This window comes from Corythoichthys intestinalis, chromosome 5 (genome assembly GCF_030265065.1).
Source record: "Corythoichthys intestinalis isolate RoL2023-P3 chromosome 5, ASM3026506v1, whole genome shotgun sequence".
Lineage (NCBI taxonomy): Eukaryota > Metazoa > Chordata > Actinopteri > Syngnathiformes > Syngnathidae > Corythoichthys > Corythoichthys intestinalis.
The window spans coordinates 25,549,425-25,577,293 of NC_080399.1; the positions used below are offsets into that span (position 1 = coordinate 25,549,425).

The 27,869-nt window shown below is 42.2% G+C and overlaps 1 protein-coding gene across 1 annotated transcript in view; it reads left to right on the plus strand.

Moving 5' to 3' along the window:
- The window catches only part of LOC130916039 (high affinity choline transporter 1-like), a 56,057-nt gene extending 40,635 nt beyond the window's left edge, over positions 1–15,422 (plus strand). Inside the window, exons 7-9 of the mRNA XM_057836402.1 lie at positions 274–427; positions 13,114–13,331; positions 13,422–15,422. Coding sequence (XP_057692385.1) covers positions 274–427; positions 13,114–13,331; positions 13,422–13,955 — 906 coding nt within the window. The 3' untranslated portion in view covers positions 13,956–15,422. The remainder of the gene's footprint in view (positions 1–273; positions 428–13,113; positions 13,332–13,421) is intronic.
- The last annotated feature ends 12,447 nt before the right edge of the window (positions 15,423–27,869 follow it).

The window sequence follows — 27,869 nt, forward strand, 5'->3', positions numbered from 1 at the left end:
GCGCAGGCTGTCTCCTCTGTCACTCGGCGGGGGCACTGGGCGCGTCAGTACATACGCTTCCTTTTCTACGCTTCCTGTGCCAAAATAAAAGCACAAAACAAAAGTCAACATTAAAAAACAAAATTTAAAAAAACCCCGACGATACTCAGGTATTTTAAGGTCGAAATCGCGTAAGTCGGGTCCGTCGTAAAGACTACCTGTATTTGGTGAAAGATATTTGGTAAAAGGATGTATAACTAACATGCTTTTTGAACTTGTGTACTGTGTTTATAGGCTTTAGGAGGACTGGCTTACCAGTCTTTCCACCAAAGGATCCTTGCAGCAGCCTCCTCATCCAAGGCACAGGTTACCTGCTTTGCTGCTGCTGGCCTTTCTTTTATTATGGGAATTCCCTCTGTGATCGTCGGTGCCGTGGCTGCATCTGCAGGTATACAAACATCCTTTAACACTCCACCACCCGTAGCATTAGAGGTTGAATCCACCGAGACAGCTACGAGGAATGAGCACTGTTTGACCATCACAGATAAACAATATCATCTTGGTGGCTTTTGTTTGGCATGGAAGAGTTTCATTTTTTTTCCCATTTCATTTGCTTGCAGTATGTGCAGCATAAGTCAGGGTCGCCATAAAGCGGAACGGTCAAACTCCTCAGTTAGATGTTGGCATGGAGGCAGAGGATCACAACATATAAAGCAAGATTATCTCCTGACTCATTCGTAGCCTGACACCCATCTTTAGTGTTTACACAGTACTCTTGTTACGAGCCAAATTAGTGCAGTAGATCCTCCAAAGGTGAACTTAAAACATCCCTTACCACTTGGGTCTCCCAGGTCCCATTTTACAAGTACACTTACAGATATCCATATGCTCAAACAACCCAGATCTGCAACAAAATTCTCAGAAACCTCAGAAATGCGCTGTATTTGATCTATTTAGGTGAAGTTTAACAATTGTTTTAACTTTGTGCATAATATAACTAGGGCTGTCAAACGATTAAAATTTTTAATCGAGTTAATTACAGCTTGGAAATTAATTAATCGTAATTAATCACAATTCAAACCATATATAAAATATGCCATATTTTTCTGTAAATTATTGTTGGAATGGAAAGATAAAACACAAGATGGATATATACATTCAACATACGGTACATAAGTACTGTATTTGTTTATTATAACAATAAATCAACAAGATGGCATTAACATTATTAACATTCTGTTAAAGCGATCCATGGATAGAAAGACTTGTAGTTCTTAAAAGATAAATGTTAGTACAAGTTATAAAATTTTTTTATTAAAAAAAAAAAACCTTTTCGTTTTAATAAAATTTGTAAAATTTTCAATCAAAACATAAACTAGTAGTCGCTATTGTTGATGTCAATAATCACACAATGCTCATGGGTGCTGAAGCCCATAAAATCAGTCGCACCCAAGCGCCAGCAGAGGGCAACAAAACTCCAAAAACACAAATAACAAGTGGACATTACACGGTGCTGTCATTTTAATCAGTTTGAGCGGGGCATGTGCGTTAATTGCCTCAAATATTTTAACGTAATTAATTTAAAAAATTAATTACCGCCCGTTAACGCGATAATTTTGACAGCCCTAAATATAACATTCAATCGATTAAAGGCTCTTGAATCGAATCCAATCATACTGTGGCAGACTTTAATATCAACAAATATCATATTGGTGTCCAAAGAATCATATCGTATCATGATGGTTTTTTTTTTTTTTTTTTAATTTACACCCATTAATGCTTCTGCGTTGAGGTGATGGCGGACCTACGCCGTTAATGCAGACCTGATTTCCGACCATACACCGTAGCCTGACGTGTGCCTCCAAAATATCCTGACTAGTTTCACGTCAACTCGTCGTGACGTGAACGTCAAAAGACTGTGATTGGTCCACTCAAAACGTTGTGTCCATTTCAGCATAACAACATTGCTGTTTTCAAACATTCACAAATGTCTTACGCTTCAACATTTGTATTACCAAAATTCGTTGTTCAATATTGCTTAACTGGAGCTGCAAATACACACGTTCCATCGCAGTTGGCATTGCTGTCTATGACCGGAGGACAACTAAAGAAATTCGACATGAGGCCCCCAAAACCGTACACAGACAAAGCCAAACCCCTCTAATGGCTTGGCAGTGAATTACAGAGCAACGCGTTCCCTTCATGCAGAACTTCAAATGCTCAATGACGACGTAGGGTTTACGCCGTCGCTCTGCCGTCAGCGGAACGCAGAATCATAAATCAGGCCTTAGTAGTAATGTGACAAGATTTCTCAGAAATGACAGAGTGGTAAAATGCAAAGTCTGATTGGAATTGCCATTTTAGCCTGACTACCACATAATAAATTAGTTCTTTGCACTGGGAGGGAAAATGAGCCTTGTCAGTGAAAGTTTTTTAGGATTTTGCAGAAGCTGGCGGACATTCCTCATGTTGCTGATCACAGCTCAGGTTCAGATATGGCATTATGTTGTTCCCAATCACATTGCTTCTGGTTATGCCCCTTGTTAACAACTCATGAATTAAAGTCTCTTGGCAAAATGACGTCTACACTGAGGCACTTTTGAGAACTGTTGTTTCCAGCAAACGCAGAACGCTTTTTCTGAGCCTATTGTTTTCCAAGAATAAAGTCCAATCACTAGACAGCAAGCAGGTCCAAAGTCCTACCACTTACTTATGTAGTACTTCTAATACTTTGGTTTCAGAGTCCAAACTATTCAGGAGCCTTTCCCATCTGAGATGTGACATTCCGTCCAACCACAGAGCACTTGCGTTTTCCTGCGTAGGTTTTGAGAGGTGGCTGTCGATGCTTTCTTTGGGGGCATTTACACGACAACGGCAACGAGGGTGACAATGCAAAAACCATAAACTTCATAATGGTATTGACGGGACATGGGGCGTGGGGCCCATTAAGAGGGGGCCTATCTCTGTCAAAGCTGACCGAGTGGAAATACAAAGAGCTTTTTACATTGAAAATTCTTGTGAAAAAATGCGTAAATCCCTCAGTTCTTTATAGGTATAGACGTAAGACAGTCTCGATTCTTGGTTGAAAGAAAAAATAACGGGCAGTTAGCATTTAATTTAAGTAAATGTGTCCTGCTCGTCTTTACGTCACACTGTGGCGCCGCCTTACAACAACAAAGAGCTTTTTACATTTAAATTCTTGTAAATAAATAATTAAATCCCCAAATTCTTTATAGATATGGACGTAAAACAGTCTCGATTTTTGGTTAGAAGCAAAAAAAAAAAAAAGTGCAGGAAGAATTTATTTTAAGTAAATATGTCAAATGTGCTGCACGTCTTCAAGTCACACTGTGGCTCCGCCTTACCACAACAAAGAGGTTTTTATGTTTAAATTCTTGTGAATAAATGCTTAAATCCCTCAATTCTTTATAGATATGGAAGTGAAACAGTCTAGATTATTGGTTAAAAGCAAAAAAAAAAATATGCAGGTAGCATTTATTTTATGTAAATATTAGAGATGTCCTGATCAATCGGGATGCCGATCAATCGGGCCCGATCACGTCACTTTCAAAGTATCGGAGTCTGCAAAAAAATATCGGCCATGCCTTTTTTTAAATTATATACTGTATATTTTTTTAATTAAATCGTTTTCTAATTGTATTTAACGTTACAGACATTATATGTTACACTCATCCAGAGTCTTTAGTTTAGGCTTAAGGTAGGGTTATCAAATTTCTCCCTATAACGGCGGAAATTAATTTTTAAAAAATGTATCACGTTAAATATTTAATGCAATTAATGCATGCGTTGCACGACCCACTCACGCATTGTTGCGCTCAATCTGTAATGGCTCCATTTTACCCATTTAGAGAGATAAAAGGCAGCGTAAAATGAGTAGATTGAATTTTGGCAGCCTTTGGAGCAATGTGGGGAAGCAAGGTAGTAATTGATCTTTTTCTTTACACCTTATGTTATTTCCCAACGCAAAGAAGATATATCCATTGGTAGCACTACGCACAGTCATGGTTCCACCTCCCATCATGCATTTAGGTTGAATGGCTGCAGTATCATTTACTGAAAGCTCAACAAATACACTAGATGGCAATATTTAGTCACAATATACAAAGTCACAAGTCTTTCTATCCATCTTGAGGATTTATTGTCATAATAAACAAATACAGTACTTATGTACTGTATGTTGAATGTATATATTTGTCCAAGTTTTATTCCTTTTTTTCTTAATGCATTGCCAAAATGTATATGATCGGGAAAAATTATCGGGAATGATTGGAATTGAATCGGGAGCAAAAAAAAGCAATCGGATCGGGAATTAGCGGGATCGGCAGATACTCAAACTAAAACGATCGGGATCGGATCGGGAGCAAAAAACCATGATCGGAACAAATCTAGTAAATATGTCAAAGGACGATGCTAATCCGTAGCAGTTAATTTCTCGCATTGATTTTTTTTCACAACGTTTCAAGATGCATGCATGGAACGAAAAATATAATAATTACCTTGAATCCTCGATCAAATCACTCCCGAGACAATCCTTCTTGTTGGTATGCAGTACAGCTTTCTTACTTTTTCAACTCGGCGTTAAATATGCTGCGTGCATGTGTTTGTGAATAGCTCCACTTGAAGTGGGCGGCCCCTTGCTTGAAGGGTAAGCGCAGTATGTGTCCGATGTGACCTGTCAATACTCAATACCATTATAAAGTCTATGGCAAAAACATTTCCAGAGAGCCCTATCGTTTACACAGTGACTGTGTTTTGAAGGGCTGAAAATGCAAAAATTTTGAAATGCCTACCAGAGTGGAAATCTTGATAATGTTCGCCCCTGTCGTTGTCGTTCAAACAGTTGACAAAGTGAGTTTTGGGTTACAACTGTCAGGATTAGGGATGGGAATCGAAATCCGATTCCAATTCCGAACCAGTTCCGAGTGTTTCGAGGCCTCGACATCACAATGAAAAAGCCTTAACGATCCCTTTAACGAGTCCTGAAGACGCATATTGCGTCGTGACTGTCTTGTTGTCTAGACGCATCAAACTAGCATGGCGCCAAGAACCACCCGCTCCAACGTTTGGCTACACTCCACCAGGAAAGAGTGTGAAAATGAAAGGTTACAGATGGTTTAGCACGAGCATTGCAGCCGTAAACATAACAATGACAGCACGTAGGTTCAAACGCTTGAAACTGTGTCTTCACTTCACGAGGAAAAATTACAACAACACGACTTGCAATCATTGCAAGGTAGAGATAACTGCATCGGGAGAGAAGGTGGAGATAACTGCATCGGGAGGGAATAAACTGCATCGGGAGGGAATAGACTGCACTGTCCTCGCCGAGACAGCTAGCTAAACTCCGAAATGACGATACAGAAGACGTTGGTATAATTTGCTGACTTTATTCAACCATCACTTAAAGAGTGAAACTAAAAATAGAAATGAAACAAATCAATTTCGTCCCCAATAACAAACAGGTTTGCATCAACGTAAATCTGCGATGATTAGCTGCTTATTCAGTAATAACAACACGATTAGCATGCGTTCGCTAGCATTAGCACATCGTTCAAACCACTACACAACTGGATTTAAGTGTCCGATCGCGTGTGGAAACACACAACAACAACACAAAAGATGATACATCCAGGCGTTGCCTCTGTAGATATTTTACAAACATTAAGAAAGAACGTAGGGTCGTAGCAGTGCTTCCCTCTCTCACTAACTTGCTCACTCGCTTGGATGCGGCATTTCTTCTTCTTCGCGTGTAAGCGCGCTCTTCTTCACGTGAGCGCGTTCTTCTTCGCGTGAGGAAGCGCAAGGGCGCCCCCACTTGAGCGTGAAAGCACCATAAAAACTAAAAGGCATGCATTTCAATATACTGGTAAATAATACACTTTAACAGGGGTCCCCACACTACGGCCCGCGGGCCGGATACTGCCCGCCCCGACATTTGGTCCGGCCCCCTGAACAATACCAGAGAGCATTTTGATTTTTTTTTTTTTTTTTTGTCAATAGTGTTATTTATTGTCTGGCCTTTTTCTGTGAAGAACTCAGAGAGGGTTATTTGGTTATTATCTATTTGATTAATAGTGTTATTACTATTAATTATTATTATATTATATTATTATTTTTATTTTATTTACTTTTGTTCCGTGAAATATCCAGAAATTGTTATTTGATTGTGGCTTTCTGAAAAACAATAATTATTTTACATTTAGGCACTCCTGCAATTTTTATGTTACAAACTGACCCCGGCCCCTCATCAGAGAAAAGTTATGTGGCCCTCACTGGAAAAAGTTTGGGGACCCCTGCAAGTTTAACACATATTGCCAACGGCAGACCAACGACCTATATGCCAATATATACCAATATTTTTTTATTTCTATTAGAAAAATGTTTCAGTAAAATACTACACATTCTTGTTCATTTGCCACTTATTGCCACAGTTAATATTGAGGCTTTGGGCCTCTTTTGACCTTGTTGTGAGTTTGTTTAATCAGAAGTCACAACCTTACAAACTCCATGCCAATCAAAACGTTTGTTCTTCTTCTTCGCCAAATTAGAATCGATAAGAGAATCGACAAAGAATCGAATCGTTAAGCAATATCGACAATGTAATCGGAATTGTAAAAATCCTATCAATTCCCATCCCTAGTCAGGATAATGCTCCAGTACATTTGTCAGTGAAGGGGGTGAAGATACTGATGAAGTCAGTGCACGCAGACAGTCTGAAAATTTATGTAAACATATCTTCAAGTAGCAACCATGTACACGGCCTAACTTTGTAGCTTATAGTTACGTTAAGCAACAGCTCTACCTCCCCATCAGCCCACACAAAATTTCTCTGCCTGATTTGCTTCGCCATGTTGTTATTCAACCAGGACGAAAGAGGAAACGTCAGAAGGGAAGGGTTACATGCAGGAATCAAGTTTGGGTGGTGCTGCCAACTACACATAGGGAATAGATATACTACGACGGCAATTTGGAGGTTTCATACACCTTTGCGCTTCTGTGTGCATGCAGTTTTCCCCACACATAATGGTTGTGTAAATACGCAATTAAAATGACTGCAAAACGCTACTTTTGGGTTATTGCATAAGATTGTTATCGGTTAAACGTGGCCTTAAGCAGAACTAGGCCACACGGGCGAATGTTTGGCTCACCTTGTACTATGTGATCAACATACTGTACTTCCATTTCCCTCGGGAGACTCTCCAAGAGACCATGGCTGCATTTCAAAAACAGTTTTAGTCGCCCTCGTTCACTTGCCTTAAATAAATCTGTATTGACTTACACTACTGTTCATGTGGATTGGTTCAGGTGATACACTATTCAATTCAAACCTTTGTTTTAAAAAACTACGAAATAAACATTTTGAAAACTTTCAGACATTCAAACCTTTGTTTTCAAAAACTATGAAACATTTTGAAAGCTTCCAGAGTAAATGTCTCGATGTTATTAGCTTATTAGTTATTAACTTAAATTGCAATATTTGAACATAACTTCAATTATATTAAGATACACAATAAATACAAACTTTTTTTTATAATCTTTTAACTATCCAGGAATGCAACAAATAGACATTTGTCTTAAAATCACTCAAAAATGTCAAAATAAATATATATATCACTGGAAAAAAGGGTATTACAAAAATAAATAAAAATGGAGCCTTCCTTCAGGTAAAACACGACTGCAACGAAAAAATGAAAACTTCCTCGACTACGTTGAATATACATATAATTATTTGAAAGAAATGTCTGCATAGGCTGCAAATAAAATATTTTTAAATGTAGAAAATAAATCAATGCATTTTAAATACATGCAAGTCATCAGTCAATCAAATGTGCGTTTGAGGAGGAAAGAAATGGACTGGCACATTCAGCAAGTGAAAAGGGGTAAATGTAAATCTGAACATAATAAAAATAGTTCACTTAATAATGGTAGGGTCAATTCTATCCTTACAACATACTGGATGACAATCTAAATGACCTTTAGAACTCAACTCATTAAATCAAATTAGGTTGCTTAAAGGTGAGTGGGGACAATTTGAGCATCCTGAAAAGCTAGTGTTATGTCCCGACCTTCCCTATGCAAACCTTCGCCCTTGATTTAACCTGCTATATTTTTAGTTGACATTAGTTTTAGTTTCAGTCGATTGACAGACCATTCCTTTCAGTAAAAGCAAAATAGAAAAGGCAAGCGAAATAGAAAAGTCAATGACAAAAATTGTCGTTTTTTTTCTGCTTGTTATTTTTATTGACAAAAAGTAAAAGTCAATAACAAAATATTCTTTTATATTTTCATTTACTTATTCATTAATTATTATTATTATTTTTAATTTTTTTTTTATTTTGGCACTTCATATGTTCGCCGTAACTGCCACAGGCCGTCAATTTAAAAAAAACAACAACAACACAATGATAAATTTTTTATAACATTCAAACAACGTGCTGGCTTCTTATTTCATTTCCTTCTTTGGTGGTAAATAGACAGCAGCCAAAGGTGTTTGAGCTTCATTATCGCCACCTCATGGACATATTTTTCATCCGCCATAGCAATGCATTAGCGATATATGCAGCTCTGAAGTGACCACCGTTGTTGACTCGATCACTAAGCCGTCAAAGTTCGATCTTACCAAGTTCACTTGAGGTGTTTAGAGAAATGGAACAGATCCAACAAAACTATCTACAAATCATAAAGTAAAGACAATTAAATAAATGATGGATTACCCAAATAAAATTTGATACAAAACTAATAATCCTGAAAATTACCAGGTACCGACGCATTGCCATCAAGCGCAGAATACGTCTCCGTCTTAATGACATGAGTCTGCGTATAGCTTGTGTCATTTGGAATAGGCACTATAGTGCTACTCCAACAACATGTAGTTGATCCATGATTGTTTGGCCTGTGAGTGAAAGAGGGCAAGTGTGTTCCATTTACTTCTATCACTCCCCCTCCGACCACTTTCCCTCCACCCTCCAAGTGGCCTTCGCGTGACATCATAGCAAGTGCTAAGACGAATTGAGCGAGGGCGACTCAAAGGCTGCGTTTCAATCGCGGTTTAAATGTGCCCTCGCTCACTTGCCCTCGAAACTCCCCCTTGGGGGAATTCCCGCCGCCATCTTAAGGGCTGTTCCATTCCCCTAAACAGCGAAATGAACTTGGTGAGATCGACCCTTAGAGGGCTTAGTGATGGAGTCAACAACGATGGTCACTCCAGAGCTCCCTATATCCCACGATGCAAGCCCGTCGACAAGGGGCGGCAACCGGGTATGTTGTCCCGGGCCTTAGGACCATAGGGGCCCCTGAATGACCCTTAATTTATTTTACTTTACATTCACATATTTCTTATTTAAATCAGTGTCTAATTAAATATTATGTTCTACTCGATATATACTTAAAAACTTTAAAATTAACTTTTACTTTAACACCCCCCCCTCCCGTCTAAGCAGAATGGTTTGACCCCGCTTTGGCGCACTCAAGGCTACACTACGTACGTGCCCTGAAGCGGGAAATTAAAATCTGTCATTGTTCAGGCATGAATATATCTCACCTTTCGACGAAATTCGCCGTTTTGAAGTCAAAATGGGTGACCCACGTGAATTGTGTCGATCCGAGGAGAAAAAAATTGTGTGGGGGGGGGTGTTCGGGAGATTTTTTTAATGTCGGATGCTTGTTATGCAAGCGGGTAAAGCGACACAAAGCCAAAAAAGCGCACCAGAGTGGCCGAAACATTGACTTATTTCAACGAAACAAAGGAGGGTACAATGTTATCCTGTCTCTTCAATGCCAAGCTTGGCTGTACGTCGGCCGTGAAAGAACACTTAAAGCGCCGTCACCCAGATTGTAAGTCCATCTAACCAACTAACTAACGACATGTTTTATTGAAGTTGCTAAGCCTGTCGCGATATGCAATGAGTCCATTTATCGCACGGTCGGTAATTTTCACGGCTGCGTTTTATTGTCACGTGCGTGCGTGCATACATTTGTGCGTGCGTGTATACGTGCGTTTTGATGGCATGTGAGACTCAAGTTACTATAACAAGTTTATTGGTTATCAACACGCCGTAGAATTAAAGTTCAAACATACAGAATAAGGAAACCTACTATATTAAACACTGGAAACGTTAGCATTGCTACATTGAGGCTAATGGGGAAAAAAGAAAACCTGCATTAGCCTGCTAAAACATTGGCAGTCTTCTCCAAAACGCAAACTTGCGGTTAAAAGCTGACACTTCAAACATGAAAAATCGCTGCTTAACAGCATTTTAAACGAAAAAAATTGATTACTGACACCACATGCAATGACAAAAAGAGCTTTTTTTGCAGAGTGTAAAGCTAACTGTTAGCGGTTTAGTGAAAGTACTTCCGGTGAACATGAAAAAAACTAAGGAATGTCATGTTGGTCTCCTATAAATAACGATTTGTGGAGTTACCGTAATCCCACATACAGTGGGGAGAACAAGTATTTGATACACTGCCGATTTTGCTGGTTTTCCCCACTTGCAAGCAGTGTAGAGGTCTGCAATTTCTATCATAAGTTCTCTTCAACTGTGAGGGACGGAATCTAATACAAAAATCCAGAAAATCACATTGTATAATTTTTAAATAATAAATTTGTATTTAACTGCATGAAATAAATATTTGATACATTACCAACTAGTAAATATTTCGGCTTTTAGTTCTTTTTTAAGAACCCCTCCTGTTCTCCACTCATTACGGGAAGTAACTGCACCTGTTTGAACTTGGTACCTGTATAAAAGACACCTGTTCACATGCTCAAACAAACAAACTCCAACCTCTCCACAATGGCCAAGACCAAAGAGCTGTGTAAGGACATCAGGGATAAAATAATAGACCTGCACAAGGCTGGGATGGGCTACAGGAAAATAAGCAAGCAGCTTGGTGAGAAGGTAACAATTGTTGGAGCGATTATTAGAAAATGGAAAAAGTTCAAGTCGACGGTCAATCTGCCTCGTTCTGGGGCTACATGCAAGATCTCACCTCGTGGGGCATCACTGATCATGAGGAAGGTGAGGGATCAGCCCAGAACTACACGGCAGGACCTGGTCAATGACCTGAAGAGAGCTGGAACCACAGTTTCGAAAAATTCCATCGGAAACACATTACGCCGTCATGGATTAAAATCCTACAGCGCACGCAAGGTCCAGTTGCTGAAGCCAGTGCATGTCCAGACACGTCTGAAGATTGCCACTGACCATCTGGATGATCCAGAGGAGCAATGGGAGAAGGTCATGTGGTCGGATGAGACCAAAATTGAACTTTTTGGTCTAAACTCGGCTCGTCGTGTTTGGAGGAAAAAGAAGGATGAGTACAACACCAAGAACACCATCCCAACGGTGAAACATGGAGGAGGAAACATCACTTTTTGGGGCTGCTTCTCTGCCAAGGGTAAAGGACTGCACCGTATTGAGGGGAGGATGGATGGGGCTATGTATCGCCAGATCTTGGCTGACAACCTCCTTCCTTCAGTGAGAGCCCTGAAGATGGGTCGTGGCTGGGTCTTCCAGCATGACAACGACCCAAAGCACACAGCCAAGGCAACTAAAGAGTGGCTCCTAAGAAGCATCTTAAGGTCCTGGAGTGGCCTAGTCAGTCACCAGATCTGAACCCGATAGAAAATCTATGGAGGGAGCTGAAAGTCCGTGTTGCCCGGCAGCAGCCCCGAAACCTGAAGGCTCTGGAGAAGATCTGCATGGAGGAGTGGGCCAAAATCCCTGCTGCAGTGTGTGCAAACCTTGTCAAGGACTACAGGAAACGTTTGGTATCTGTAATAGCAAACAATGGTTTCTGTACCAAATATTAAGTTCGATTTTTGTGATGTATCAAATACTTATTTCATGCAATTAAATACAAATTTATTATTTAAAAATCATACGAGATTTTCTGTTTTTTTGTATTAGATTCCGTCCCTCACAGTTGAAGAGAACTTATGATACAAATTACAGACCTCTACATGCTTTGCAAGTGGGAAAACCAGCAAAATCGGCAGTGTATCTGTAACGGGTACACAGAAAGTGTATCCGTTGTAGCACGTGGAAACCTCCCCGCCGATTCCTTCATGTAAGGTCGCTAACGGCTGCGCCGTTGGCTCGAGCTTTATTGGCGCAGTGGTTACCGAACTTGCCTGCCGACTAGAATTCGTCGCGGCGCGCGGGTTCGCGTCCCAGCCTAGTCAGAGGTGGGAGCGGAACGCGGGGCGGCATTGATACTCGGGTTGCAAATGGGGGCTCGTCCGGGATCGGCAGCGAAGGTTTCGGGGGGAGAGTGTAACGGGTACACAGAAAGTGTATCCGTTGTAGCACGTGGAAACCTCCCCGCCGATTCCTTCATGTAAGGTCGCTAACGGCTGCGCCGTTGGCTCGAGCTTTATTGGCGCAGTGGTTACCGAACTTGCCTGCCGACTAGAATTCGTCGCGGCGCGCGGGTTCGCGTCCCAGCCTAGTCAGAGGTGGGAGCGGAACGCGGGGCGGCATTGATACTCGGGTTACATATCAAATACTTGTTCTCCCCACTGTACGTCCGAATTCAGATTCTACACTAAAAATAACTTTAAAATGACACCCTTTACGAAAAATCTGGTTATAATACTATTATATATGGTACTATACTATAATATTAATGCTAGATATTTTTCTATGAATTGTTTTGAATCATGTTGGAAAGGTGAAGTCAGTGTTCTGAATCTGTTTACATTGAACTCAAACTGTGATTGGAACGGAGCCAAACTCTTTTTGAAACGCAGCCCGTGCCTCATCAGGAACTTAAGTTGGTAATTAATGGTCAACCAGAAATTGAATTATGCAACGTATCAGAGGTGGACCAGCATCGGTTTTGCATATTTAATTTTGGAGGTTCCACTATACTTAAGTCTATAAGGAAGGAAGTTGGCAATCAATCAACACATTTTCCATCCCTGTAGGGCAAAATTCCCCAACAGAATTAAAAGTGTGAAACAGAGAAATTTATCATTGAAAGGGATTTTTCCTTTCTTAGTTGAAAATGTGATAATTAATTAGGTCTAAAACATACGTTTTGTCCCCATTACCATGATTTTATTTTCCCTCTCTGTCTCTGTATGTGCCTCTATATCTCCTCTCTAAGACTGGAACCAGACAGAATATGGTCTACCCCCACCTTATGAGCGAGGGGAGGCAGGGAATGTCCTGCCGCTGGCTCTTTGCTACATCACACCCACCTGGGTGTCAGTGTTAGGCATTGGCGCTATAGCAGCAGCAGTTATGTCCTCCATGGACTCAACATTGCTGTCATCAGCATCCATGTTCACACAAAACATATACAAGACGACTTTCAGAAAGCAGGTGTGTGTGTGTATGAGAGAGTTGTGACTGCTGCATCAGTTAGCACATAAACAAAATGTTGACTTTATCTTCTTTGTGTGTGTTTTTCAGGCCTCAGAGAAGGAGCTACAATGGGTGATCCGGATTAGTGTGCTGTTTGTGGGCTTGGCTGGAACCGGCCTGACCTTTAATAAGAGCAGCATCCTAGTTCTCTGGCTGCTTGCTGCGGACCTACTCTATTGTATTGTGACTCCGCAGCTGTTCTGCGTGGTACACCTTCGCTGTGCCAATTGCTACGGTGCCATCGGCGGCTACGTGGTAGCGCTGCTTCTCCGTGTGCTGAGCGGTGAGCCGGAACTCGGCATTTCGCCCGTCTTGCTCTACCCGGGCTGGAGGGAGAAAGATGGCGTCATCATGCAGTACTTTCCCTTCAGGACTCTAATAGCGATCATATCTCTGGCGTCTATTGTTCTCATGTCCTGGGTGGTCCACCTAGGCTTCACTCGCCAGATCATTCCTCGGTCTTTGGATGTGTTGGATGCATTTGAAGAGATTATGGAGTCAGAAGAAGAAGAAGAAGAGGAGGAGAGACCAATTCAAATTTTCAATGAGGAAAAGAAGTATGTTTTTAATACAGCTTTATAGGATTATGGTTTCCACTAAGCCCTGTTTATGGGTGTATTAATGAACACATACTTACATTTTTTTCTATGCTCTAGTTTGTTCTACAAAGTATTGAATATTATTGTGACAGGGATTGCAAAGTTTAGCAGGTTGCTGCTAATTCAATATCAGGATTGCAGTCATAATGTTAAAGCACATATTTAACCCAATCTTTTTTACACAATGCCAGTTTCGGTAAGATTTATTTTATTATTACAACTGATCCATGTTATGTGATTGTATTCCTAATCTAAACCGCTTCCGAAACTTGGGCGGGTGTTTTAGTTTCCTATAAGAACTATTAAGAGATTAGACGCCACACTGGTGGTGCTAAGGTTCTACTCTCACTTATTTAAAGTGTTAAATGTTTAACAGCATTTTACTGGCTATTTCTACAATTTTTAGGTAGTGTTCTTTAAAAAATATTTGTGTTTGCACTTTCTAAGAATCTGATATTTACAAGTTACAACACTGAAATAAGTTATTGGCAGTAGAGTGGGAATGGAGTTCTCCATGATTTTGATTCTGCTGCAAATAAAGAATAATTGACAGCAATTATAGTTGTGTCTTGTGTGTTTTTTACCCAGGGGTGAAAGTGGGCCAGAACAGTCAGGAACGCAGTTCCGGTATAAGATTCAGGGCTAGAACGTAGTTCCGGTATAAGATTCAGGGCCGGAATGCTGTTCCGGTACACGGTGGTTTGATTCCGAAAATATGACGACAAATGTCAAAACGCTATTTAAAAAAAAAAATAAAAAAAAATGCTAAGCTGCCTCACGTGCATTTCATCTCCAAGAACAAAACAATCTACCAACATCAGATTTACATACACAAGTGTTAAAAACAAGCTTAATAAAGTGCTTGTGTAGCGTAATCCGTTTCCACCAATATTTATTATTTATTTTATTCCACGGACGGCATGGGGGTTTCCCCAGCTGCTGCAGTTATCCGAGTCTGACGATGACGAGTCACATCCATGTACGAATGCACGCAGCAAAGCAAAACGCCTGGTCTCATTTATCCGTTCAATTGGCTGACATGCTGACATGTGATCAGCATAGATAGTTAGCTCTGATTGGTTCAAATGTGCATGTTTTCTGGAACAGCAAAAAAAAAAAAAAGTTGAATTGATGCGACAAAAAAAGGACAATGCAACATAAAATGGATCAAATCTTTAAGAGCAGCGAAAGAGTTGAGGAGGCTTAATTATAATATATAGTTTTATTTGCTCTGATGGGGAGGTTCAGAACATCTTAGCTGTCAATGTACACTTTGGACTAATATTTGTTCATTTATGTTTGGCTACTTATTAATTTCCTTATGATTTAAGAAAGTCAATGTTTGCGCAATCTTCAAAATATATTCTGTTTCACTCTGCATAGTATAAGTTATTAGGGCCCGAGCACTAAGCGTGCGAAGGCCCTATTGTTTTGCAAAGGATTATTATTATTATTATTAGGGCCCGAGCACTAGGCGTGCGAAGGCCCTATTGTAATGCAAAGGATTATTATTATTATTATTATTATTATTATTATTATTAGGGCCCGAGCACTAAGCGTGCGAAGGCCCTATTGTTTTGCAAAGGATTTTTTTTTTTTTTATTTTTATTTTTTTTTTTCAGGGCAAATGAAAACGGCCAATTTGGAGGCCTGAACATGCACGAAAAGTCACCAAAATTTGCACATACGTCCGGAAAATTGTAAATTTCGATAATTTTGCAACGTTGCAAAAAAATATAACAAAATGGCTCAGTGGCGCCCCCTTGAAATTTTAAAATTGGCCTATAACATTAGGGTCTTTCAGCGTAGAGCAATGAAATTTGGGGGGTCTATACCTTGTCCAAAACCGCTCCAAAAAAGCATTTACACCCATATTCCAAACCCAACAGGAAATCGGTTATTTTGGGTCAAATATGAAATTTTTGTCGATTTACAGGGTGCACATTTGAGACCTTTTCGCCGAGGGAGTTGGTTGGATCATCTTGAAAATTGGTGAGACTATTCAGGAGACATATGAAATCTTAAGTTTTGAAAATGGTGCGTTTTCATTCACGGGTCTGACCTGGGCGGGGTGCCAAAGTCGGCCATTTTTTCGGCAAAATGACAAATTCAGTAAATGACTAATAGTTCCTTGACACAACGTTCGATCTTTTTCATATTTGGCATGTATGTGTGGTATCCCACCCTTAACACGAGTGCATTGAAATATTACCCATTAGGTCTAGCGCCCCCTAGTGAGAACAGGAAATGCCTTTTTTTACGAGACAGGTTCCTCCTCCAAGGGAAAAAAATCTGTTGACCTCAAACCTGCATCAGGGGAGCCTTAAGACCTGTGTTCAGGTGCCTGATGAAAAATATTGAGGTTTCGTTGAGGCGGAGGGGTCCAAACAGGAAAGTGAAAATGAACGTAAACAATTTGTCACGCAAAAAGCTTTGAACAGTCATAACTCGGCAGATATGCAACATATCTGCGCCAAACTTCCCGTGTTTGTTGAGAGTCATACCCTGAAGGTTCTTGTAGGGGTCATTTGCATCAACTCTACAGTGCCAACTAGTGGCGACAGAAAGAAGTTTTAAAAAAGGCCTTTCCTATTGGGTTTTTTCAACATAGAGCAAGGAAATTTGGGGAGTAGATACCTTATGCAAAACTGCTCCAAAAAGTCTCTTGCACCCATATTCCAAATCCAACAGGAAATCGGGTATTTTGGATCGAATGTGAAATTTTCATGGTTTCACAGTAAGAGTTTACATTTGGAGGCTTGAATATGCACAAAAACTCGTAAAAATTTGCACATACATGCGGCTTTGGATAACGTTCGATAATCTTGCAATGTTACGAAAAAATGTAACAAAATGCCTCAGTGGCGCCCCCTTGAATTTTTCAAAAAGGTGTTTCCTATTAGGTTTTTTTAACATAGAGTGATGAAATTTGGGGAGTCGATACCTTGTGCAAAACTGCTCCAAAAAGTCTCTTGCACCCGTATTCCAAATCCAACAGGAAATCGGGTAATTTGGATCAAATGTGAAATTTTTATCGGTTCACAGTAGGAGTTTACATTTGGAGGCTTGAACATGCACGAAAACTCACAAAAATTTCGACATACATGCGGCTTTGCATAACGTTCAATAATCTTGCAACGTTACGAAAACATGTAACAAAATGGCTCACTGGCGCCCCCTTGAAATTTTCAAAAAGGCCTCTCCATTTAGGTTTTTTCAACGTAGAGGGATGAAATTCGGAGAGTCAATACCTTGTACAAAACTGCTCCAAAAAGTCTCTTGCATGCGTATTCCAAACCCAACAGGAAATCAGGTATTTTGGATTGAATGTGAATTTTTTATCGATTTACAGTGTGCACATTTTACACCTTGGCACCTAGGGAATTAGTTTGATCATTCTCAAAATTGGCGAGACTGTTCATGAGGCATATGAAATCTTAAGTTATCAAAATGGTGTGTTTTCATTCACGGGCCTGACCTGGGCGGGGTGCCAAAGTCGGCCATTTTTTCGCCAAAACATCGAATTCGGAAAATGACTGATAACTCCCTCATACAACGTTCAATCTATTTTAAATCTGCCATGTGTGTGAGGTATACCAGCCTGAGCACGACTGGATTGAAAATTTACCATTTGTGCCTGGCGCCTCCTAGTGGGAACAGGAAATGCCCTTTTTTACGGGACACACTCCTCCTCTAAGGGAAAAAAAAAATCAATCAACCTCAAACCTGCATAAGGGAAGCCTTAAGACCTGTCTTCAGGTGCCTGATGAAAAATATTGAAGTTTCGTTGAAGCGGAGGGGTCCAAACAGGAAAGTGAAAATGACTGTCAACAATTTTTCTCTCCAAAAACTTTGAACAGTCATAACACGGCAGATATACAACATATCTGCGCCAAACTTCCCGTGCTTGTTGAGAGTCATACCCTGAAGGGCCTTGTAGGGGTCATTTGCATCAACCCTACAGCGCCAACTAGCGGCAATAGAAAGTCACTCGTTTTTCCAATACATGTCCAGTTCTTTTCAGTTTGATCATTGTAGTTTCAAGACCTATTAAAATACTTATTTACAGCCCATGTCCACGTGTCTCTGTCTGTTGCCATGACGACCCTTTGTTCGCCATTTAAAGGAAATATTTTTTTTCAGAGACTCAGGCAGTTTATAGAGCCACAATATTTGGCACACTTGGTCGAATTGGCCCAGTTAGAAGATTAATTTTGGTTTTGAATAAGGGCTTGACTGCACAGCTCAGTAGTGGCTCCTTTTTTGTAGTACTCTCTCCAATAAGGGTTTTTATCTCTTTGGTGTGGGAATGTAAATAGGCGACTTTCGAGCATGTTAGGTTCTAATGAGATGATTAGAGAGGAGGATCTGCCACCACCCTGACCTGCACACAGTCCGAGTTGCGTGACGTCCGAGTTGCGCTAGATTGCGAGGGCCCGTTCAGTCCTGCTTGCAGGCCTAGTTTGTACTTATTTTTTCTGGATGTATGTTACTTATATCTTTGTTATTAAAAAAAGAAAAAAAATGTTTACATTAACTTCAATTTTAATATGCATCCTATGTTCTTAAGTAGTTAAAATTGAGATATGGTATTTATTATGTGAGGAAATGAGGGAAAATAAAAATTAGGAGATGGAGATTGGGTTTATTGCTGTTTTTGTTAACTTTTATTTTGCAAATCATTGAAAAAAATACAATTTAATGAAAATCTGTTTCTGTATGTGTTATAGAAAAAACTGTGCTAAAACAGTTTTCTTTGCATTCAGTAGTTTAAGAGGTTTGACCCCCCCTCCCCTCCCCCCAAAAAAAGAAAAAAAAAAAGGAGGAAAAAATTTAATAAATAAATCCAATTTCTAGCTCCGTGGCGACCTTCACGTCAGAGAGTTCCGGCAAGAAATTCTAGCCACTTTAACCCCTGTTTTTACCCCCTTCGAAACACCCAAAATCTTGAATATGCGTGGAGAAAGTGCCAATAAGCTCGGCTAGGGTTTTATAAAATATAAATTTATACAGTGGACTCTCATGATAAGAGCACCTATCCTCACCTAATGAGTTTTTCATTATACAAGCATCGCCTCGAGAGAAAATAAGTCATGCAAGCGAATGTTCACCATACTAGACACCAGAAGAGCCTTTCTTTTTCTTGTTCGCTACAGGGCTCATGCAAGCATAGCGCATCGGTGTTAGATGGTGACCGAAGACAGTGGTGAGAAAGAGACAAAAATTCACGGAATCGGGCAAAGCAAGAAATAGTAAGAAATCAGGAAAAGAGTGTGCTCATTAGCGATCTTTGTAAAGCGTATAAATTCGACTGGCTTGCACTCTTGTTACGTTGCTATAGAAGACTCATGCAATCATTGTGTGCGTATATAAATTACATTGTGTTTATAAATTTCTATTTTCCAGATTATTTAGCCTTGAAAATGATGCTTTGAATTATTATTAAGGAATAACACGGGGGGTCATGGGAAGTGTTGTACGCATTAACTGGAATTCAATTCTTTCTTACAGAGAAAAGATATTCGTCAAACGAGCACATTCACAGTACGAACTTGGTCGTCGAACGGATTGCATGAGGGTCCACTGTACTATTGGAAGAAAAAAAAAACTAGGAATCCAGAACTGTGAGTATCCCGGTGTTACCTCCCTGGATTGTGACTCTTTGAGTGAATAGGGGACGCATAGACTGCACTGAATCACTTTTAACATGTGGCCTTTAGTACAGCGAACATAACAGGTTCTTCTGCGGTATCTATGCAACTGTAGATACTGGGTAGGAGCATGAGAGTGTGACACAAAAATACTGGAAGAGTCATTATCTTTAGCTTGGAAGCATTTTACAAATTAAGACTTTATCACATTGAAGCCTTGAATTTAAAAAAAAAAAAAAAAAAATGTCTCATTGACTATAGCATGGAAAAGATGGCGCTCTGCAAGTGTCATTCAGAATTAAAGGGGGCAGAAATATGCTGCATCTATTTTATGTAAATACAGTATGTCGAATGTGCAGCTGATCTTTAAGTTAACTGTGGTGCCGCCTTACCACAAGTCCACAACAAAAAACTTTTTACGTTGAAATTATTGTGAATAAATGCTTAAATCCCTGAATTCTTTATCGATATGGGCGTCTCGATTTTTGGTTAAAAGCAAAAAAAAACCATGCAGGTAGCATTTATTTTACGTAATATGTCGAATGTGCGGCTTGGTCCCGTTGCCGGGATTGGCGATGGGGCGGTGTAGGGTCGGTTGCCAACGGGCTTACACCTACAAGGGATTCACACGATTACTGGGTTCTAGATCACAGAGCCGATTTGTGTACACTCTACCCCTTTCCCCCACCCCGTCCCTCTCTTTCCCAGCTCAACAGGCCCTCACATGGTGTCAACCGGAAATACATCTAGCTGACGATAGCACCAACATACAGTATAAGTAGTTAGTGTAGACCAGTACTTCTCAAATAGTGGGGCGCGCCCCCCCAGGGGGGCGCAGAGCGATGCCAGGGGTGACGCGTGTGACCTCTGGGAACATGCTTTTTTTTTTTTTTTTTTTTGCCGTACTAGAATAAAGTGTACTTGCACATCCACTCAGTGGGTGGCAGTGCCGCTCTCATTTTCAAAGTGCGCGCAGTATTTTTGAAGTAAGCAAGAGCACACGGAAGAGACTCATGAATAGCTGGAGAGCTGTGCGCCGTTTTCGAAAGCCGTTTTCCGGCCGGACTCACGCAGCGACCCGCTGTCTTCTTCGGTTCTCACGAGCCCGCCCGAGAAGTGCCATTTTCGGCTTGGGATCGTCACGACGACCGCCCTCGCCTACGGTTCTCCCTCGGCCGTCGAGAATGCGCTTTTTTCGGGCCGTTTACCTTTTGGCTTTGACATTTAATACAGTGGTAGACGAGGAAAGACCACTGTTTACTGTCTCTAAAAATGATTATAGCGGACAGCCGGAAGCCAAATCAGTTAAGACGCCACTTAAAGACATTAGACCCCAATCTCATTGATAAGCCGCTTGGTTGTTTTTCAGCGAAAACGTGCCGAATATTGCCAACAATCGTCCCGCTTTGTCAGTGTTATATCAGTAAACCAGTGAGCACTGTTAGCATGCTCAGTGCAATATAACCCCACATCATGAGTCATCACCTTATCGTGGTGGAGGGGTTTGCGTGTCTCAATGATCCTAGGAGCTATGTTGTCTGGGGCTTCAAGCCCCTGGTAGGGTCACCCATGGCAAACAGGTCCTAGGTGAGGGGCCAGACAAAGTATGGCTCAAAAAGACCCCTTATGATGAGCAACATTAATGAACCCCAGTTTCCCTTGCCCGGACGCGGGTTACCGGGGCCCCCCTCTGGAGCCAGGCCTGGAGGTGGGGCTCGAAGGCAAGCGTCTGGTGGCCGGGCCTGTCCCCATGGGGCCCGGCCGGGCTCAGCCCGAAAAGGCAACGTGGGTTCCCCTTCCCATGGGCTCACCACCTGTGGGAGGGGCCAGAGGGGTCGGGTGCGTAGGGAGTTGGGCGGCAGCCAAAGGCGGGGGCCTTGGCGGTCCGACCCCCAGCTGCTGAAGCTAACTCTTGGGACATGGAATGTCACCTCTCTGGCAGGGAAGGAGCCTGAGCTGGTGTGTGAGGCAGAGAAGTTCCAACTAGATATAGTCGGACTCTCCTCCACACACAGCTTGGGTTCTGGTACCAATCCTCTCGAGAGGGGTTGGACTCTCTTCCACTCTGGAGTTGCCCATGGTGAGAGGCGCCGGGCAGGTGTGGGCATACTTATTGCCCCCCGGCTTGGCGCCTGTACGTTGGGGTTTACCCCGGTAGACGAGAGGGTAGCCTCCCTCCGCCTTCGGGTGGGGGGATGGGTTCTAACTGTTGTTTGCGCTTATGCACCGAACAGCAGTTCAGAATACCCACCCTTTTTGGAGTCCTTGGAGGGTGTGCTAGAGAGCGCCCCCTCTGGGGACTCCCTCGTTCTACTGGGGGACTTCAACGCTCACGTGGGCAATGACAGTGAGACCTGGAGGGGCGTGATTGGGAGGAACGGCCCCCCCGATCAGAACCCGAGTGGTGTTCTGTTATTGGACTTCTGTGCTCGTCACGGTTTGTCTATAACGAACACCATGTTCAAACATAGGGGTGTCCATATGTGCACTTGGCACCAGGACACCCTAGGCCGCAGTTCGATGATCGACTTCGTAATCGTGTCATCGGACTTGCGGCCGCATGTTTTGGACACTCGGGTGAAGAGAGGGGCGGAGCTGTCAACTGATCACCACCTGGTGGTGTGTTGGCTCCGATGGCGGGGGAAGATGCTGGCCAGACCTGGCAGGCCCAAACGTATTGTGAGGGTCTGCTGGTAACATCTGGCAGAATCCCCTGTCAGAAAGAGTTTCAACACCCACCTCCGGCAGAACTTCTCCCTTGTCCCGGGGGAGGTGGGGGACATTGAGTCCGAGTGGGCCATGTTCCGCACCTCCATTGTTGAGGCGGCCGATCAGAGCTGTGGCCGTAAGGTCGTTGGTGCCTGTCGTGGCGGCAATCCCCGAACCCGCTGGTGGACACCAGCAGTAAGGGATGCCGTCAAGCTGAAGAAGGAGGCCTATCGGGCCTTTTTGGCCTGTGGGACTCCGGAGGCAGCTGACAGGTACCGGCTGGCCAAGCGGACTGCGGCCTCGGCAGTCGCCGAGGCAAAAACTCGGACATGGGAGGAGTTCGGTGAGGCCATGGAAAACGACTTCCGGACGGCTTCGAGGAAATTCTGGTCCACCATCCGGCGTCTGAGGAGAGGAAAGCAGTGCACTATTAACACTGTGTATAGTGAAGATGGTGTACTGCTGACCTCGACTCGGGACGTCGTGAGTCGGTAGGGAGAATACTTCGAAGCCCTCCTCAATTCCACCGACACGCCTTCCTTTGAGGAAGCAGAGTCTGGGGACTCTGAGGTGGGCTCTTCGATCTCTGGGGTTGAAGTAGGGCTGGGCGATATGGCCTTAAATATGTATCACGATAAATTGAGCAGATTTATCTCGATAACGATAAATGACGATAAATTCGCCCAAGCGGACTGTTATATAATTTGAAAATCAATCAATGCATGAAATACAGATTAACTATTTCTTGTTGATTTATTTACCAGCATTCAATTTGATATACTGTATTTAACAATTGTACATGCAGTCTAAACATTAAATTTATAAAAATTAGGGCTGTCAAAATTATCGCGTTAACTGGCGTTAATTTTTTTTTTTTTAATTAATCACGTTAAAATATTTGACGCAATTAACGCACTTGCCCAGCTCAGACATATTTAAATGTCACTAGAGTGAAAGGCCCACCTGTTAATTGTGTTTTGCGGAGTTTTTCTGCCCTCTGCTGGCGTTTGGGTGCGACTGATTTTATAGTGTAAGTAATTATTGCCATCAACAATGGCGGGCTACTAGTTTATTTTTTGATTGAAAATTTAACAAATTTTTATTAAAACGAAAACATTAAGAGGGGTTTTAATATAAAATTTCTATAACTGATTTAGAACTGATTTATTGTTATAATAAACAAATACAGTCCTTATGTACCGCATGTTGAAAATATATATCCATCTTGCGTCTTATCTTTCCATTCCAACAATAATTTAGAGAAAAATATGGCATATTATACAGATGGTTTGAATTGCGATTAATTACGATTAATTTTTAAGCTGTAATTAACTCGATTAAAAATTTTAATCGTTTGACAGCCCTAATAAAAATGTATTGTAAGCAATAAGAATTCAAGTATGAACATTTATAACAGCGTGTATGACTTGAACAATGTACATTGTCAAAATCAATATGCCTGTGCAAACATGTAATTGAAAACACAAATGACTTGCAGCTTGAACAGTACACTTCAAAAAGACAACTTATTGTTAATGGCTGCTGTGATATAATTATTAAATACAAGTGTTTACTTTATGGTTTAAGCGTTTTTTTCCCCCCCAGTGCATTTTTTCATAAATGCACGCACAATAAAAATAGCTGGGGCCATTTCTCGGTCATTATAAGTTTCGCCGTTGGATTGTACTTTATGCAGAATTCTTTACCATCACAAAAGCTATCAGAGGAATCACACACACAGACAGATACAAAATAACGCCACATAGTAACTGCTAGATGCAGTCCGTGCCCAATCCACTCATTAAGTTCAGCCGTTTCGACCAGGTTAGAGCCTCTATCCGACTCCATAACGTTCATTTGTAGCGTTAGCCGCTAGCTAGCGTTAGCCTGGCTACCAGTAGAAAGCACTGAAAGCACCATCTCCGGAAATCGTGAGAACAAAGGAGGACAGCGGGTGAAAGCCCGTCTGGATGCCACCAAGAGTCTACTAAATGTCGGTTGAAAGTTTGGTGAACCTCCCTTAAGCCACACTCCATCACGTTTTGCTTGTAGCGTTAGCTGCTAGCGTTAGCTTACCGGGCTTTTGTTTGATTGGCTTCCTGATGATCACGTGACTCCCTACGTAAGCACATTCACTGCTTTCTTAAAGGGGAATGAACATAGACGAACAACACAGAATCAAAGCGGGATGAAAAGACTATTTTCTTGTTTTATTAATTTACCGAATTTACCGACATGGTCAAAATTACGTCGGTCATCGTTAAGAATTTCGGTGACGGTAAATTTTCGGTTTACCGCCCTGCTCTAGGTTGAAGTCACTGAGGCGGTTGGCAAGCTCCTCGGTGGCAAGGCCCCGGGGGTGGATGAGATCCGCCCGGAGTTCCTAAAGGCTCTGGATGTTGTAGGGCTGTCATGGCTGACACGCCTCTACAACATCGCGTGGACATCAGGGACAGTGCCTCTGGATTGGCAGACCGGGGTGGTGGTCCCCCTTTTTAAAAAGGGGGACCGGAGGGTGTGTTCCAATTATAGAGGAATCACACTCCTCAGCCTCCCCGGTAAAGTCTATTCAGGGGTGCTGGAGAGGAGGGTCCGTCGGGAAGTCGAATCTCGGATTCAGGAGGAGCAGTGTGGTTTTCGTCCCGGCCGTGGAACAGTGGACCAGCTCTACACCCTCGGCAGGGTCCTCGAGGGTGCATGGGAGTTCGCCCAACCAGTCTACATGTGTTTTGTGGATTTGGAGAAGGCGTTCGACCGTGTGCGTAGGGGAATCCTGTGGAGGGTGCTCCGGGAGTACGGGGTACCGAGCCCCTTGGTAAGGGCTGTTCGGTCCCTGTACGACCGGTGTCAGAGTCTGGTCCGCATTGCCGGCAGTAAGTCGAATTCGTTCCCAGTGAGGGTTGGACTCCGCCAAGGCTGCCCTTTGTCACCGATTTTGTTCATAATTTTTATGGACAGAATTTCTAGGCGCAGCCGAAGCGTTGAGGGGGTCCGGTTTGGTGATCTCAGCATTGAATCTCTGCTTTTTGCAGATGATTTAGTGCTGTTGGCTTCATCAAGCCGTGACCTCCAACTCTCACTGGAGCGGTTCGCAGCGGAGTGTGAAGCGGTTGGGATGAAGATCAGCACCTCCAAATCCGAGACCATGGTCCTCAGTCGGAAAAGGGTGGAGTGCCCTCTCCGGGTCGGGGATGAGATCCTGCCCCAAGTGGAGGAGTTCAAGTATCTTGGGGTCTTGTTCACGAGTGACGGTAGGAGGGAGCGGGAGATCGACAGGCGAATCGGTGCGGCGTCTGCAGTAATGCGGACTCTGCACCGGTCCGTAGTGGTGAAGAAGGAGCTGAGCCGAAAGGCAAAGCTCTCGATTTACCAGTCGATCTACGTTCCTACCCTCACCTATGGTCACGAGCTTTGGGTCGTGACCGAAAGAACAAGATCCCGGATACAAGCGGCCGAAATGAGTTTCCTCCGCAGGGTGTCCGGGCTCTCCCTTAGAGATAGGGTGAGAAGCTCGGTCATCCGGGAGGGACTCGGCGTCGAGCCGCTACTCCTCCGCGTAGAGAGGAGCCAGCTGAGGTGGCTCGGGCATCTGGTTCGGATGCCTCCCGGACGCCTCCCTGGAGAGGTGTTCCGGGCATGTCCCACCGGCGGGAGGCCCTGGGGACGACCCAGGACACGCTGGAGAGACTATGTCTCTCGGCTGGCCTGGGAACGCCTTGGGATCCCGCCGGAGGAGCTGGTTGAAGTGGCTGGGGAGAGGGAAGTCTGGGCTTCCCTGTTAAAGCTGCTGCCCCCGCGACCCGACCCCGGAACAAGCGGAAGATAATGGATGGATGGATCATGGCAAACTGGAGGTGATACTGGGAGCAGCGAGCAGCGAAAATAAAAACTGTCCCTCTGTCCAAAAACACTTTTTTCTTCTATTCAGTTTTGTTTTTTTCGGTCAAATTTTTTGGCATATTGTCTTCATGAGTTAATGTTTCTAATCAATTTGAATTTGTTATTATTTACTGATTTTATTTTTCAGTATCAAATGGTCAAAAATGTACCTTGAGTGTGTTTTTACAGTTTGGATGTGAGTTTTTTGTTTTTTTTTATAATTCAGGCAAATTGATGCGCGTTAAGTCTTTTCTGTTACAAACGAAACAATGTTAATAAAGTTGTACTTTATAAGTTGATCTCTGTTATTTTCTCTAATAGAAAAAGAGGATACAATGTGAGGCAGAGGCGTACTTATAATAGTAATATTATAGACAAATGATACTATTTACAGTGGCGGCAGAGTTTGGGGGGGGCGCGAAACATTTACGTCTTTCTTGGGGGGGCGTAACAGAAAATAATTGAGAAGCACTGGTGTAGACGTTCAATGTATTTCTTGTTGTTGTGTTTCTTTTCTTTCTTCTCTTGTGTTCCTTTTCTTCTGTTCCCCCCTAAGCCCTTCCTGATCGCTGCTTTGTCATAATAAACGAGGTATGTTGAATGATCAAAATGGGAGTATGTCATACTCTCAATGTGAAACATTAAAACTGTTCAGACCAACCAACCGTGCACTTAGACTTCCATTCTCCGTGTCAAACAGCTGAACAGGACAGGTTTAAAAGGAAAAAAAAAATTTGCGGCTTGTCTTTAAGTTCACTATCTAGACCTTACCACAACAAAGAGGTCTTTACGTTGAAATTCTTGTGAATAAATGCTTAAATCCCTGAATTCTTTATAGATATGGTTGTAAAACAGTCTCGATTCTTGGTTAAAAGAAAAAAAAAAAAAATGTGCAGGTAGCATTTATTTTACGTAAATATTGCGAACTATGATGCCAATGCCTTAGCAGCTAATTTCTCCATTTTTTTCATGTTTCAAAATGCATGCATGGTACAAAAAAATATCATAATTACCTTGAATCCTCGAACAAATCACTCCTGAGACAATCCTTCCTGTTTGTATGTGGTACAGCCTTCATACTTTTTGAACCGAAATCCACCGTTAGTTCGCTGTGTGCGTGTGTTTGTGAATAGCTCCTCTTGATGTGGCCAGCCCCCTGCTTGAAGGAGTTGCGCAGTGCATGGCCGACCTGTCAATAATGATGATGTCTATGCTCAAACTTTAGTGAGCCAAGGCGCAAATTTTACATATGTAAAATCTCACTGGTGCCACACAACCAAACTAAAGTGGATGCTCAGGTTAATAATGATTTTGTAATCTAGTGGAAGTTAATTCATTTTTTCTGAAACAGAAACCCAAGTAGTGTTGGGCTCAAGACCACACCATGCGAGAAGATCACTTTTGGGAGTTAAGACCGAGACAAGCCCATGACCACAGAAATCCAAGTTGGCCTAAAATTCTCAAATCTTATTTTGTAATTTTGTTGGCATAAACAACACCAAACATCTACCCCCCCCCCCCCGTCATAAGCAGAGTTTAAGGGGGGGGGGGGCTGTTGTGTGTTCAAATTCAAATATTTGAGTCTCAAATATTTTTTCACAATCAAAAACTTTTTTTCTATGATTGAAATGTTTTTTTTTTTTTTTTTTTTGATTGAA